General features: G+C 39.8%; 1 protein-coding gene across 1 annotated transcript; it reads right to left on the reverse strand.

The window, feature by feature from the left end:
* Positions 1-2958: 2958 nt before the first annotated feature.
* LOC147820784 (olfactory receptor 12D3-like) lies at positions 2959-3886 on the reverse strand. The gene is given in 2 exon segments (XM_087203565.1): positions 2959-3351; positions 3353-3886. Coding segments are annotated over 2 exon segments (927 nt in total).
* Between the last annotated feature and the right edge of the window lie 13783 nt (positions 3887-17669).

The raw sequence follows: 17669 nt of genomic DNA on the forward strand, positions 1-17669 counted from the left end.
CCTTTGTTCCTATTCTGAGTAGGCAATTAGGAGCTGAACCCTGTGGACTCTCACTTGTGGCATCCCTGGTAAAGGAGCCTTGGGTTCTACTCTCAAAGGCTTTGTAATTTTTCTATTTAAAAACTTATTATAAATATTTATTAAAATCAAAAGAATAAAGATAAGGAACTAGGAGAAGATGAAGCTGGCAGAAGCCCTGTGGAGATGAGTCCAGTATAACCCATGTGTCCTTAAGTGGCTACTTTATCTCTTTGAAGGGTGTTTCCACATTGGAGGCCAGGAGTGTTTCCCTGCTGCCCACAGGTTATGGACTGAGCAGTGGTCCTTGTGTGAGTCTTGTGTGCCTGGGTCTGTGTACAGCTATTTCTCCCATGGCAGATGTGCTGTGAGCTGTGTTGTGAGCAGATGGGGGAGAAAACAGGAGCTGACTGACATCTACTGGTGTAGTTGCTCTATTAGTGTGATTATTCAGTGTGTCTTCTAGAATGGACACTCTCCTGTGCAATTAGTAGATTCATACACTGTGTTCATCCTGGGATGTCTCTCTCCATTGCTTCTCTCCAAATACTTAATAGCTTATCTTCTCCAGATCACCAGTGATTCTTCCCATTTCACAGCCACCCACTGAGATATGTGACTCTGTCCATTGGCTGTATCTCTCTCTACACACGTGATGACAAGATACCTGCCTGATGACCCACCTGAAAGATCTCCTCTTACTATGACTTTTCTCTGTCTCCCTTGAAGATATTATAATACAGCATAAATTCACTTTTGGTTCACAATAAAATCAAGACAGCCTGTTAGGTACTAGATCAGTACATTTTCCTACTCTGCATCTGGCAAGGGAAACTGCTAATGACGCCAGAAGGATGAGCCTAGGAAGGTTGTTGGCACAACTGACACAGTCAGTGTGGGTCTAGGAAACTTGTCTGTGTATTTATTTTATTCTCTGGACATGTTTCAACCTGACTTCAGACATGACACTTTTTTTCATCCATGATTGCTTCTATACTCATAAGAACTTCTCCCCATAGGGGCCTAACAGCACCCAGTCGGCTATGGAATGTTTTCTTTGAATAGTTGTTTACATGATCAGATCCTCACTTCCAACCTAGCAGGAAGCTGTGCAGGAGCTGTCTTAATAATCGTGTATAATTCTGTATGGAAAACAACAGTCTTTCTGTAGAATCCTGGGTACCACATGACATTTTTGTGATACCCTTACTGCTGGTGTCATGGGCTCTCATAGACCATAGCACTCTAACCAACAGGGTCACTTGTAACAGTCTGCTTTTCATGAAAGTCTCTCTTTCATGCTGATCTGCAGTCAATGCTCTCCATCGTCTAAGTATCCAGTAAATGGGCCAGAGACACTTTCTCCAGTATGAGTTAGTCTGCCCTCAAAACAAAAAGACATCACAAATGGCACATTTTAGTTACAGAAGGTGCAACATTCAATACTTTTCTGTGTCATTGAAGGGTGTGTACAAGATTCTCTAGATTACTGGACATCCACAAACTTTATCAGCCAGAAAGCAAATGAATCTTTGAGATTTACCCTTCCTGCCAGTGCATATATATTTCTTAACAAAGAAATCACTCCTTCTTGCTCAGTAGGCCCAGGTAACATTATGATTCATAAAACAAACCAATGATGTTTTTCACATAATTTTCAGATGATAAAGATCCCCTTGAATTATTTTAAGACAGAAAAGTAGATAATTAGTATAGTCTGAGGTGAGATTGAATATATGCTGTTTTGTCTCAGATACAGAGCATTTCTCTCTCTCTCTCTCTCTCTCTCTCTCTCTCTCTCTCTCTCTCTCTCTCTCTCTCTCTCTCTCTCTGGTACCAAGGATCAAACTCAGAACCTTGTTCTTGCGAGGCAGGCAATAGAACCACTGAGCTAAATCCCCAGCCCATTTCTCTCTTTTTTTAAAGACAAAGTCTTGCAATGTAGTTCAGGCTGTCCTTGAACTCACTATGTATCCCCGGCTGGCTTCAAAACCATGGCAGTCCTCCTGCTTGAGCCTCTCAAGTGCTGAGATTACAGGCTTGTGCCACAACTCCCAGCAAATACAGAGTATTTCTGACCCTTGTTACTAATTAGTACTGAAAATAACCTTCACCAAATCATTCCACCTCACTGTATTGTTAAGCCTTGGACAGTGGCCAGTGATGGTCTGACGAAAACAGTGAACATACTGTGAGATCAGTTAAGATAAATGTTTTATCATCACTTGAACTTCTTGCAGCAATACTCTCTCCCAGTCTACAGAGGAACAGAATAACACTGAGTAATCTGTTGCCATCTTAGCTCAGATTGTTTAACCAAAATCTCTTTAAAGATATGGATACTTGTCTTCCTACATTATAGAATTATTCAAGTGAAAGGGCATAGATCCCCTTTGGACAGGAAGTGAGAGAATGGCTAACCTACAGGCTCTCTGCTATGTTGGGGTGGGTGGAGCTTTCTTCCTGCAGGTCCTGTGTCTCCATCAGGCTCTAAGAACTGATTCAGAGCTGGAAACCAACTGAGGTGGCTGCCACTAGCCTTCAGCTCATGCAGCCCTGATACATATCAAGCAATCAATATCCTTATTGTTTTGCATAGGACTTTTCCCACAGTCAATTTGTGATTAACATAGACAAAGAGGTCAGGATTCCCTCATTTTCACCACACCTTTGCTGCCAGTTACAGTGGTCTATATTGCCTCTGACAGGTGCTCTTTTAATCATAGCTCTAAGAAAATACAGAGTTTGCCTCCACAAACAACAAGATAGGGCCAATATCTCAATACCATAACAGAATCACTTATGGTCTGAAGTAGCAGACAAATTTAGATAATATGTGTGTGTGTGTGTGTGTGTGTGTGTGTGTGTGTGTGTGTGTGTAGTTTGTAAGCTCAATACAGAGAAAAGAGACACAAGAGAATGACTTCTGATATCAACTACTTAGAAATGGACCATGTTTGACAGGTTCTGGGCACAGTGTTCCACAAAGCCTACATCACTCCAGAAAACATCTACATGCTTGGGGCCAGAAGAGGGACCCTCACCCCTGACCATCTGGTCCTGACACATGAAAGTGATTGAAGCAGGACAAATGTAGGTAAAGCCCACACAGGCATGGAAAAGGCACACCACCATGAAATGGGAGGCACAAGTGGACACTGCCTTGCACAGTACTCTGCAGGAGTGGTTCTTAATGAGGAGGAAATTAATGATGTAGAAGTATGAGAGGAGCATGAGCAAGAAAGCTCCCAAGGGCAGGCTTCCAGTGACAATGGAAAGAAGCCATTGATTGAGTTCTGTGTCACCACAAGCCAGCCCTAAGAGGGGCTTAAAAATCACAGAAGAAGTAGTCAAGTTTCTGAGAGGGGCAAAAGCTCAGGTGAGCAGTCATGACAGAATGCATCAGAGAATAAAAGAAGCTGGAGATCCAGGCCAAAGCTGTCATCAGAGCACACAGCCAGGGACTCATGATGGGAGAGTAGCAAAGCAGATGGCAGATGACCACAAAGCAGTCAAAAACCATGTTGGCCAGCAGGACAGTCTCAGTGCAGCCCAGAAAGTTGAAGAAGTGCAGCTGAGTGATACAACCTAGGAAAGATATGGCCCTATGAGTGTACAAGAGGTTCATAAGCACCTTGGGAAGTGTCACTGAGGAATAGCAAATGTCCAGACAAGACAGATTTCCCAGGAAAAAATACATAGAGGAGTAGAGTTTCAGTTCCAAAATAATGATGCCTATTATAGCTCCATTTCCAACAAAGTTAACCAGGTAAATGGTTAAAAACATCACAGAGAAGATGGGCTGCAGCCTTTGAACACTGATCAGGCCAAGTAAAAGAAACTCAGTCACTGTGGTGACATTGTCCATTACTTTGGGAGCACATGTTACAATTATCATGAGTTATTTCTCTGAAGTTTTAATTTTACACACTGAGGAACATGTGAAACAAGTTTACTATTTGGAGGGAACTAGGTATAAGCTACAGTGTAACAAATATTGAAGAACAGTAAAGGGCTGGGATGTAGCTCTGAGGTTGAGAACTTGCAGAGCATGCTCAAATTTGGGTTAGATCCCAGCACTGCAAAAACAAACAAACAAACATAAGTAAGGTTAGTTTACTTATAACAAAATTAAGGAAGACAAATATACTGATAAATTCTCACTCCACAATAGCATTAGAATTAGAGGTTAGACAAATTTAAATCACACAAAGGGAATAGTTGTTCTACTTGTGACTATAGGTTCTAGCAATCATGCAGCTGTGGCTTAGTGGGAATTTCTCCATTTCTCTTAAAATGTGAAAATGCCACAGGAGACCAACACATCCCACCTGACAAACTACAGCTTTAGTGAAACTAAGAGATATAAAAATAAACAAAAGTTAAATACTGTGTAAATAGAGTGGGGGAAAAACCACAATGTACATTGTTATTTACACAAAATTGCAGCATGGTAATGTGGCCATGGCTGTGTCTTGAAAAACTTTCAATAGTGAGTGCCTCTAGCAGTAGGAAAACTCTCAAAAATCTCTAAAATTTTTATCTCAGAAAGAAGATCCCCACAGTGAATGAAAATTTCTGTGTGGCTAGGATAGCTGGAAAAGGTGAAGACACCCTAGACACACTCAGTTGGAAATAAAAGGTCTAAGAACAAAGGAAACTTTACCATTTATAAAAGAAAATAGTCATGATTGATCCAACAAAAGAAGGAACTCTTGAATAGAGGAATTGGGAAAACTACCTGACCCCCTGCTAGTACCTGGTCCAGAATATTACACAAGCACACTGTAAACCCACAGTGAATAGTTTTAATATTTGAGAAAAAAGAAGAAATAATCAAACCCACAATCATAACAACAAGTTTTAATATATTTCTCCATGTACCTAATACAAGAATTACCAGAGAAGTCCATAAGAATACAAAAACCTGAATAACATAATTGCAAATTTGGTTCACAGACATCGAATACTGAATTCAACAGGAAAAGATTTCATGTTATTTTCAAGTACACATTGACCATTTCTACAGGCTCTGTCATATTTTAAAAGCTTCAAAAAGTTTCAAAAGACTGAACCATTCCATATAATTAATGTTCTTTACCTGTAGTGGAATTGGAATAATTAAAAAGATATATAAATATACATGATATCTTCAAACTAAATAATGCACATTTAATTAATTCATGGACAAAAGGAGAAATTAAAAAAGAATTCAGAAACTATTTTGAATGATGACAAAAATGAGAAACGCTGGAACTTTTGGCATATAGCTAAAAGAATAAACAGGGAAATTTTTAGCCTTATAATCATGTTAAAATAGGTGAAATACTGAATAACCACAAAAAAAGATATTTGGGATAATGAATATGCTAATTACCCTGATTTGATACACAATGAATATACATATTAAAGCATCACATTGCACCTCATAAATATGTATAATTACTATGTGACAAAATATACCATTTAAAGAATTTACATTTCATTTCAAATAGCTAAATGGCTTTGGCTATTTTTGATCCTTTTCACTTGTATGTAGCATTTGGAATTGGGTGGCCAATTATGTTCTTTAAAAAAAAAATCTGACAACTGGAAACTGGATAAAGATGTGGTTTTTTCATAAAATGGAGTATTACTCAGCCATAAAGAATGAAAAACTAGAGTCATTTATAGCTAAATGGATGCATATCAAGGCCATACTCTTAAGTGAAATAAATAGGACACACATGTAAATACTGAATAGTTTCTCTAGTGTGAGAAAATGATAGTGTAAACAAGGGTTAAAAAGATTAAAATGAATTATTGATAATTTTAAATAGGAAAAAAGGCCCAAAGATGAAGGGGTGAAGAGAGGGGAAGGGGAAAGGAAAAGAGGGAAAGGCAAAACTGTGAGAAAAGAAAAAAAATGGAAATGATGTCTATGTAAATAGGGAAGAGTGGAGGGGGTGAACAGAGTACAGGTAATGAGGAAAAAATAGGAACCAAGATACATCATGTACAGGTACAGGCATCCAATGATAAATGTAAATGAACAGTATACTTAAAATGTACCAATAAAAGAATTTAAGGGGGGAAAAAAAAGGACAAAGATGTAGAGGAATGAAGAGCAGGAAGGGAGAGGGGGAAGAAAAGAAAAAAATATACATAATTTCTTTTTATAAAAGCCCTCAAGGTTATGTCTCTGCTGTCATTGTAGACAATGTGGGCAGCAGTGTGCAGATCTAAATCAATTCTCAGCAAGCCAGCTGTAGTCCACTGAGATTCAGGCTGATTTCTGGCCTTGCATAAATTTGGACCTTGTTGGTCCCAAGCTGGGACCTCCTGCAGGATTGAACTCTGCAAGCTTCTACTGCAAGTTTCAGCTACCCTTCCCGTGAAGTAAGTCCAAGTTTTGATGGGAGGTACTAATCTCCCCAACTTCCCAACCATGGTAGTCTGGTGTGCCTTTATTGTGGAAATTATCTTCACTTTCCCAGTGAGCTTCAATTTTCATTGAGGAGTCTCAGAGAGGCCCCCTCTCTGTTTTTCACTTCTACTCTATCTTCTGTAGCTAATAACCATGGCCTTTATGCACCCCCCATGCCTCTGCAGTGTGGATCCAGATACCATGTGGCCTACATGGTGTGTACAAGGGCAGCTGGCCTCCTCTTGAGGGTACTGTGGCAGCAGGGACAGTGCTGTTTTTTAATCTTTATAGGTATTCTCTTTTGCAGGATGTAAAATGCTACTCTTTGGTCTATCTGCCTCATTTTCTCTCAGTGAATTAGAAAACAGTGCTTACATCTCTTGATTGTTAGTTTTAATAGCAATCCTTCCTTCTTTAAAACATGATTATTATGACTGAAACCAATTATAACTTGTGCTTTTGAAAAACATCTAAGGGAGTAAGAAAATATGTTCCCTGGGAAGATAAGATCATGCACCAGTACAAGGGTGAATAGTATAATAAGATTTATCTTTCAGTCTCTATCCAGATGTCACCCATCTGTCATGGAGAGGAATGAACTTAGGAGAAGTCTTGAGGGTACAGAAATCAAACAGAAATTAATAGTACTTGATTTTTTTATTTTTGCATTTGAGAAATGTAGAACTCAATGTCAAAATCTCTTACTTTTTTGGAATGCATTCTTAAACACTAGCAATGATTCAGCTTTCACATATTGAGGAATAGTGGCTTAATATTCTTCTCCACCCACACATGGCATGCTTATCTTTTATGGCTTAAGTAAATTCAGAGGGAAATATTCATTATTATGCTATTTCACAAATTAGAATTGTACCATAAAAGATAGGGAAAATGGTTAGAATTTCATTATGTCCAGATCTTCCTTGCATTAAGAGATACTCTTTATCTATATTCAAAATGTAAATGTGCAAAAGGACCAGACATGTCTGGTCCCTATCAATGAGTCTGTAGTTTCCTGCCCTTGCATTCTGGAACTTGACAATGAGGTTTCCAAGATAAATTTAATTAAAATTTAAACTACTATTATGGAGTATGAGATTTTCCAAACTTTCCCTTTGGAGTCTATGATCCATTCCCCTCACCCTTAACAGTCTAAGGGTGATCCTTCTAAGACAGCAATAATTAAACCCTCTACAGAATTATATTCCGCTGTACTTAATTTTGTTCAGGCTCTTCAAGGACAATATCCCTTGCAAGAAATAAATAGTGAATTTTGACATGCTCATGCTCATGTGTCCTTTGCTCTCAGTGACCTGAAATAGATCAAGCAAAACCTAGGAAAGTTTTCAAACAACCCTGTTAAGCACATTGATGTATTCAGGGAACTTACTCAAACCTATGAACTAGATTGGAAAGATGTTTGTCACTTTTAATCAAACATTGACTGCCAATGAAAAATAAGCACCATTGTAATGCTGGCATTGCATTTAGAGATGAATATCATATTGTTAATTTTAGAAGCTCAGAAGACAGGCAGCTTGAGGAAACACTAGTTCTTTTTGGAGCCCAAGTAATCCCTATACAAGATTCTTACTCATACCAACCAGACAGGAGATTGAAATTGGAGGCATTTTCAGACAAGTATTCTTGAAAATTAAAGAATGAGAATGAATACCTTCAATTATCTTAAAATATCAACTCTTCAACATACTTTCTTAGATCTCTTATAAAAGGCATTGGTGGCCAGGGATTTAGCTCAGTGGTTTTACCACCTACTGTACAAGCACAAGGACCTGAGTTCAATTCCTGGTACTAAAAAAAAGGCATTTGTAAAATATACATCCCTCGTTCTGCTTCAATACACAGGTTATTCTATATATATATATAAATATATATATATTTATATATATATATATTTTAATGGTACATTTTAGGTATAAAATACATTTGCATTTATCATTGGGTGTTTCTACCAGAGCACAATGTATCTTAGTTCTTATTTTTTCTCTCATTACCTGTGCACCCTTCACCCCCACCACCCTTCCCTATTTACAGAGTTTTATTTCATTTTTTTCTCATAATTTTTCCTTTCTCTTCTTCCATTTCCCCTTCCCCATAAACCATCCCCAAACCCTTAGACATTTTCTTATCTCAAATTATCAATTATTCATTTTAATCATTTTCATCCTTATTTACACTTTCAATTTGTCACACTACAGAAACTATTTGGTATATACACATGTGTGTCCTATTTATTTCACTTAAGAGTATGGCCTCAATATGCATTCATTTATCTATAAATGTCTCTAGTTTTTTGTTGTCATCTGCAAGCCTGCTTGCAGACCTAGGTTCAGGAGCCCAGACCAGGAGGGTAAGGTGCAGAGTCACCAGCCAACTCCGGTGAGGTTTCAGGAACATTTCTGCTTTATTGAGGAACTGCACAAGCTTATATAGCAAAATAAAAGGGCAATTTCATAGGCAGGGTTATAACAGCTTTAGCCTTGGCATAATTTAATTGGATAGAAAGGGATATAATTATACACAATGGAAAACATATGACATCCTCTTATTAGTTAAATTTATTTTAAACCATATGGGGTGATCATCTGGGTGAGGCGAAGGAGTCACAACCCAAAGAGTGAGGAGTTATGGTCGACTTGATCTAGTTTCTGTGCACTGGAGTGAGCTTGCTCAACTCTGTTTTTTGTCTCTGAGCATGCTCAAGAGACCAGAGTGCAGCATAGTTGATCCAGCCAGACCTGAACTTCTCCTTCATTTCCCCCTTTTGTCTTTGACTCCAGAGCCTCAGCCAGAAGAACCACATTTTTGTGGTTTTGTATATATCTACATCTGGCCTGTCTACCCATTTTAATAACAGCAAAAACTATTATGAATCCAAACAGAAATAAAAAATATGATGAAGTAAGAAAGAGCCCCCTCATCCAGGCTCCTGTTTTTGCCCATCCAGCACTTATGCCATTCCAGATATCATCCCATACATTATTGGAGGTTATTATATCTATGACCTGGGTATCATTAATTTGGATAATTGTATAGCTCAATTTAGACAAATGTTGTTGCAAAGAAGGGTCCCAAGTTTTCCATATATACTGTGACAAATTTTTATATTGATCATAATTTTTGCAAAAATAGGGGGTTACACAGATATTGGTGAAATTTGCATGACATCTACCCAATACTTTAGTCTCTAATAATTTAACTTCTTCCCAAACTAGGTCTATTTGACTTTGTAAATTGAGTACTGCAGCTCAAACATCTTGGAAGAGGATAGCAGTCTCACCAAAGGCTTGAGATGTATTATGAGCCAATTGATTCACAACTGCTGCAGTCATAATCTGATTTTGGAGGGTCACTGCAGCAGTTGCTGCAGCAGATATGGTGGTGACCACTGAGACTATGATAGCGACAACAGCAGAAACCCCAAAATCTCATTTTCTTCAAGGGTGTAGCATTAGGTTGAATAAGGGGTCTGAATCTTGCCAATCTTCAGTGAGATTAATGGGGATCCAGATAGCTGGGGGATTCCTGCCAATATATACATACCAACTAGAACTGGGGACATAGGAAGGGTTTAGGCAAGGGGTAACCATTACCTTAGCCTGGACCTGTAGGGTAGAATTAGTTATGATGAAGAATGGGGAAGAGAGGCATGTTGAAAAAGGTAGAACAGTATTATTAGGCACATAAGAGACTGAAGTATTTGTTCTGGAAAAATATATTTGAGCACTAAAGGAAATTTGCACCCAGGGCCAGAAAAAGGGGACTGAAATCAACTGCCTGATGATATCCTATGAATCTAGAGGAAATTGTAGGCCCCCAAATACAATTGGGTTTGGAACCACAATTAGTATAAGTTTTATTTTCATAAGGCCAAAAAGAAACATCAGGAGTTGTATTTATAGGTCCATAAGGCCCCCATCCTATGGCTTGACTTTGTGAAGGAAAAAGTGAGACAGATATTAGTGACTGACATGTTTGGAAGGGGAGAGAAAAGGCAGGGGGATTAGCCCCAGGTTGATCAATTCCCATACACAAGGGAACCAGAGGGGGAGCATGAATCCCTATTGTATGGCACTTAGCACTGTTAGTTGGTGGCTTAGTACTGAAAGCTTTGAAGGCAGTTAAGAAAACACCCCAGCCTATAAGGTTTTGTCATGGTAGATAAACACAAGGGTTGGGATTAGATAGCTTTGAGACATCATTAGTGAAACACACAGAACCTGAAGAAATGGAGGTATTCCACTTTGTCCTTTGAAAGGGTACTGAGAATTTTCCATCTATGGAAGAAGGATGTAATTGAGAATCATTGCCAAAAGGCTGGGGTAAGGTAGAATTTCAATCAATCATGACAAGAATGGGGGATTTGGTACAAGGACCCATACTTGTGTGACCATAGATGGGTCAACTTGTTCAGTATTGGCAGTACATGTGGTACAAAGAGAACTACCATCATAGGCCCAGGAATGGGTTTAGGGGTCCCAGGTGGGGCCATCTTTTGTGCCTGTTCACAAAGAGCCTTAATAGCACCCCAGATAACTCAGGGAGAATTACTGGGTCTTGGGAGTCTCCTGTGCTTGCAGTGAGGGCCTTCTTCTAGGTGAAGACCGTTCATTTTGTTGTCCAATGATGTAGGGCTTGACATTCTGGGCTAGAATCCAGGTAGATTGTTCTGCTCCCTGTGGGAAAACACAAGCATATCCTCACCCTATCATGAGGAGGGGGTCTGGCCCTTTCCATGTATCTGATAGGGGATCCTTCCAAATTATAAGAGGAGTGGAGCCTGTTCCTTGTAAAGGTTGCCAATGTTTAATAGCAGGACTCTGGTGATTATTATAAAAAGTTAGGAAATTAAGAGTGAATAGGGCCATATGGACCCTATCTTGAGGGGAAACAAATATACTTGTCTGTTGTTGTTTAGCAAGCATTTGTTTAAAGGATTTATGAAATCTTTCAATGATTCCTTCCCCTTGGGAATTATAAGGAATTCCAGTTACATGAATAATATAGGACTGTATGAAATCTTGAAAGGCCTTTGATGGGTAAGCTGGCCCATTATCTGTTTTTAATTTATGTGGTATGCCCATTGTACAAAAGAATCTCAGAACATGACTGATAACATTTTTAGCTTTTTCTCCAGGAGTGGCAGTGGCACAGGAGAATCCAGAATGAGTGTCAATTGAAATATGGACATATCTGAGCCTTCCAAATGAGGCAACATTTGTAACATCCATTTGCCATAAGGCATTAGCCCTTAGGCCTCTGGGGTTAACCCCTGAGAGTTGCAATGGGCCTATAGGTAATAGAGGACCACAAGTTGTGCATGTGCATATAATGTTTACTTTGTTCTTTAGTAAGTTAAGGGAATATATGTGTTAAACTGTGTGCTGAGTGGTGGAATATTTTATGACTATTGATATCACACTGAATGACAGAAGAGGGGATGGGCTGATACTGCTTCATCTATCATCTTGTTCCCTAAAGCCAGTGGGCCAGGTAGATCTGAATGTGACCAAATATGTTGTACATAGAGAGGGTGTGAACATCTCTCCAACAACTGTTGTGTATTTATTATAAGAGCATCTAATGGGACCTCCAGGAGAACCTTGAGGAGGGCATGAGGCAGCACAGGAAGCAATGTTGTATGATAAGCACTATCTGTGAACAAATTGAAGAGTTTACTTGCAAAATATTCTAGAGCTAAAATAATAGCTGCAAGCTCCTTAACCTGAGGGGAGCCAAATGGGATTTCATGGATCTTATAAAGAGGCTCATTTTTGTTGAGGGAATCAAAAGCCACAAAGCCATATTTATTTGTGCTCCCATTCATAAATACCAAGGGGGCTTCTGGTATAGCTTGTTGAGTTATTGGATTAAACATTTGAAGAAGAAGCTTAAGTAGGCCTTGGAGGATTTTATGTTTAGGACAATGATTATCTATTTGTCCTGTAAAACCTCCCATTGTCATAGCAAACATCCCTTTGGACTCAAGAAGATGAGGAATAATTTCTAATTCTAAAGGTAATATCAGCACCTCAGATTCTCTTTCCAGCACCTGTAAGGTCCTCTTTCTCAATTTGATTACCATCTTTCTAAATATTTCAATAAAATTTGTTATTTTTTGTGATAATGAGGAAGACCAGTGAATCCATTCAATAGGTCCATGACTCTGCCATAAACATGCCATAGGTGATCTTGGTTTTTTTATAGCCTGAGTGGGATCTAATTGAGCAAGAACTGCACCATGGGGCTGTTTACTAATCAAATCTAATTCCTGCTTGGCAGGCAAATTTAAACATCTTTTTGAAGTTGGGGAGTGACCTCCCTTGAGTAATTTGAAGAGAGGCTCAAATAAACTGGTGGGGTTTTAAAACATGGGCAGATCCAATTAATTTGTCCTAAGATTTGCTGTAGCTCAGCAAGGGAAAGACAGTCAGGTATAGTTATCTGTGGAGTTTTAGGGGAGGTTTGGGTCAAATCAATGATGACACTGAGGAAGGACATTGGACACCTCCTTTGGATCTTATCAGGCTGTATGTTAAATCCAGATTGTTTAAGGGCCAACATCACTTGACCCAGTTAGGCCTCTAAATCTGATGAAGCTGTACTGGCAATAAGGATGTCATCCATGTAACTATACAACTGGGAGGATCCATCTTCTTGAATGTGGGCCAGTGTCTGAGTGACTGTAAGCTGACAGATGGCTGGACTGTTTTTCATCCCTTGTGGTAAAATGCACCATTGATATCACCATGCAGGCCTACAGTTATTGACCATTTGCACAGTAAAAGCAAAATGCTTGCAATCCATGAGGTGAAGAGGAATTGAAAAGAAACAGTCTTTAATGTCAACAGAGAATAAGTACATATCAACAGGACTCACTGAAAGAAGAGGGAGCCCTGCTTGAGGGACACCCATGTCAGCCATGGTGGCATTTATGGCTCTCAGGTCATGTAGTAGGTGATATTGGCCTGGGGTCTCTTTTGGAATTACAAATATAGGAATATTCCATGGGCTAGTGGATGGTTCAATGTGTCCAAGTTGTAGCTGTTGTTGTGTGAGTTCCTGTAGTGCTGTTAATTTATGTTGGGTAATGGCCACTACTCTACCCATACTGGTTCCTCATTACACCACTGTAAGGGTATAGGTAGTTGGAATGACAGAGCGGTGGCCTCTAGGATTGGGGGGAACTGCACTCATCTAACAATTCATCATAAAAGGCTTTATCGTCTGTGATAATTACAGCATCCATAGCCTCAAGGAATTCTGCCCAACAGATTATTAGACAGATCAGACAGTATGATAGGGCAGAATTTGTCTTTATGTCCATCAAAGTGTGACCATCGAATAGGCTGTGCCATGGTGAGTGAGGATTGAGTGTTTTTTATCCCCATTACAGGGGGCCCTGGCACTAAGTCCCAATCTGGGGGGATTTCCTCTCAACACAAGATCATTCAATCTGTGCCTGTATCAATAAGCATCCAGAACCTTTTCCCAGGACAGAACAGGGTCAGTCTAGGCTTGAACATATCAATGGAAATGGTCCACATGATTTTACAGGGTGACCTTGAGTCAGCCAATTGATTGGAAATGGGAACTGGGGATCTCCCTTTTAGTGGGACTGGGAGTTGCACCTTTTGAAGTTTAAATGCTGGGTGAGGTCAGCAGGCCCTTCCATAGGAGGAAGAGGTGTTCCATCTCTATGGTATTTAGAAGAGCAATCTTTTTTTCAATGATAGCTGTTTTGGCATCTTGGACAAGGTGTCGCTGGGCATGCTTGGCTTCCTGTGGGTTCTCTAGCAATTAGGGGCCATTGTCTTTTTACATGACCCAGTTGATTATAGCCCCAGCAGTTTGGGCCACTGTTTTGTTTAGATTGTTGAAAGGGAGCAGCTGCCACAAAGGTGCTAGTAATGGCAGCCACTAGTGTCCAGTTGGTATGGCCTGGGGTTCCTATGTCTTTAGTTTGTAAAATCCAATCATCTAATGTTTTGTCCTTTATTGGAGTTATGAGAGTTTTTATAGCATTATGCTAGCCTTCATATATTAATTCATGAACTAAGGCCATCTGGGCATTAGAATGAGTGACCTTAGGTTGGACTGCCTGAATAACTCTCTGACAGAAGTCTGGGAATGTCTCATTGGGCTTTTGTATGAGCTTTCCAATAGCAGTGGTCCCCTAAGCCACTGGCATATGCCTCCATGCAGTCAGTGGGCAATTACACACTTGATCATAATATACCGCTGTTTGATGGGCCTGTTGTAACACATTAGAGAGCCTGCCTATTCCCTGCAGCATGGCAGAAGAGATAGGCAACCCAGCTACATTGTTGCTCTGGTCCTATTGGTCATGTTGTTCCTTATACATAGCCTTAAACATCAAAAAATCCCCAGGGGCAAGCAGGCACATGTGATATTGTACCAATCTTTGGGACAGTTGATATTATAAGCAAAATTATCTAGGAGCTGTAATGAATACGGACTCTGTGGACCATGTTCTTGTACAGCTTATCTGAATTCCTTCCACACCTTTGGTGAATGGAGCACCCAAGGAAGGCCATTTGGTCCTCCCTCCATTATTACCAGATAAGCCTTCAGCAAAGGTTGGTGTAGTTTGTTTCTCCAGAGTGTTTTCTTAAAGAATGATTTATTGTTAGGAAACTCTTCCTTGCCCAATTCCTCCTAACTGGAGGAGGAATCAGGGGTTTCTGCATTTGATCGATAAGATGGTGGTGCACATACTGGAGGGTGCCACGTTAGACAGGAAGTTCTGCCCTCCTTTGTTAAGGTCCCATCCGGCTGACATGGAGATGTAGGTGGAGATGCATCAACAAGGGGAAGTTCCTCTTTAACAGGAGGGGTGGAAGCCTCCAGGGAAAAGAAGGCAGAAGTAGAGATTTACATTCCCATTTGTATCCTGAGGCAACTCGTTGCCATCCTGAGAACAACAAAAGGGTCTCTTTATCTGTTTGGCCTGAGTGGTAAATGCCTCTGATGCCTTGGTGGCATGTGGATCCAAGCATTGAACAATCACTGACAAGATCAGGGAAAAAAGTCTAATGGGAGGAATACTTCTCCTTGTCTCTCTGCACACTGGGAGTTGTGAATATCATGCTCCCAGATCTTAGGATCCACTACATCAACACCCTCCATCCACAGGGATGATTTAAGAACAGCCTTCCAGAAGACCAGAAGGCATTCTTTGGAGACCTTCATTCCCCTAGTCTTTAGCAGAGCCTTCACAAGTGCAGCCTGAACCAGCTTGTCCTGACTTAAGAGATTTCCCATGATAGGGATCCTTACCTGGACTTCAATATTTACTCAGTATGCACAAGCCCCACTTTTGGGCACCAGCTGTTGTCATCCACAAGCCCGCTTGCAGACCTAGGTTCAGGAGCCCAGACCAGGAGGGTAAGGCACAGAGTCACCAGCTGACTCCAGGGAGGTTTCAGGAATGCTTCCACTTTATTGAGGAACTACACAAGCTTATATAGCAAAATAAAAAGGAAATTACATAGGCAGAGTTATAACAGCTTTAGCCTTGGCGTAATTTAATTGGATAGAAAGGGATATAATTATATGCAATGGAAAACATATGACATCCTCTTATTAGTTAAATTTATTTTAAATAGTATGGGATGATCATCTGTGTGAGGTGAAGGAGTCACGACCCAAAGAGTGAGGAGGTGTGGTCGACTTGATCTAGTTTCTACGCACTGGAGTGAGCTTGCTCAACTCTGTTTTTTGTCTCTGAGCATGCTCAAGAGACTGGAGTGTGGTGTACTTTACCCAGCCAGACCTGAACTTCTCCTTCAGTTTCTCATTCTGTATGGCTGAGTAGTACTCCATTTTATACATATGAAAAAAATCTTCTTTATCCAGTTTCCAGTCGATGGGCACTTGGGCTGTTTCCAAGCTTTAGCTATTATAAACTGTGCCACTATAAACATAGGTGCACATATATCACAGTGGTATGATTCTTTCAATTCTTTGGGGAAGATCCCCAGTAGGGGAACAGCTGGGTCAAATGGGACCAGTAGTCCTAGTTCTTTGAGGTATCTCCGTACTGATTTCTACAGTGATTGCAACAATATACATTCCCACCAACAATGGAGAAGAGTTCATTTCTCTACACACCCCCACCCGCATTTGTTATTGGGTGATTTCATGAAAGCAGCCATTCTTTGTGGGGTGAGGTGGAATCTTGGTGTTGTTTCCATCTGCACCTCTCAAATGAACAGTGATGTTGAACATTTTTTCATATATTTAATTCCTGTTTTTACATCTTTGTCTAAGAAATGCCTGTTGATTTTGGATGCCCATTTTTGAATTGGGTCTTTGAATTTGGGGGGGGGGGTCTGATATTTTTCAGTTCTTTATATATTCTCAATGGTAGAGCTTTGTGTGAGGTACAACTGCTCAATATTTCTTCCCACATTGTAGATTGTCTCTTAGCTCTGTTGGTAGTTTCTCTTGCAGTGCAGAAGATTTCTAATATGATGAAATCCCAGTTGTTGATTCTTTGTGCTAGCTTCTGTGCTACTGAAGATTTGTTCATAAAGTCTTTTCCTATGCTAATATCATGAAGAGTTCTACCTAACACATCTTCCAGCAAGTTTAGTGTTTCTGACTTAGTATGTAGAACTTTAATCCACTTTGATCTTAGTTTCATGTGTGCTCCTAGGAATGGCTCTAGTTTTAATCTCTGTCAGGTTGAAATCCAGTTTTTCCAATGCCATTTATGGAAATAGGCTATTTTTCCTCCTAGGATGGTGATTGGCTCCTTTGTCAAAGATGAAGTGGTTGAGTATGTCTGGAGTTGTTTCTGCGTCTTCTAGTCTAATCCATTGATCTTCAGGTCTGTTTCTTTGCCAGTACCATGCTGGGGGGTTTTCCCTCTTAGTTTTTCCTTTCCCTCTTTTCCTATTCCCATCCTCTCCCTTCACTTAATCTTTGGACTTTTTTCCTATTTCAAATTATCAATTATACATTTTAATCATTTAAACCCTTATTTATACTATCAGTTTCTCACACTAGTGAAACTATTTGGTATTTACACATGTGTGCCCTGTTTATTTTACTTAAGAGTATGGCCTTGATATGCATCCATTTAGCTATAAATGACTAGTTTTTCATTCTTTATGGCTGAGTAGTACACAACTTTATAGAAAAACTACATTTTCTTAATCCAATTTCCAGTTGATGGGCACTTGGGCTGCTTCCAAGC

Source organism: Heterocephalus glaber, unplaced genomic scaffold (genome assembly GCF_053883595.1).
Source record: "Heterocephalus glaber isolate CG9 unplaced genomic scaffold, H.glaber_assembly_v1.0 deba00001803, whole genome shotgun sequence".
NCBI lineage: Eukaryota > Metazoa > Chordata > Mammalia > Rodentia > Bathyergidae > Heterocephalus > Heterocephalus glaber.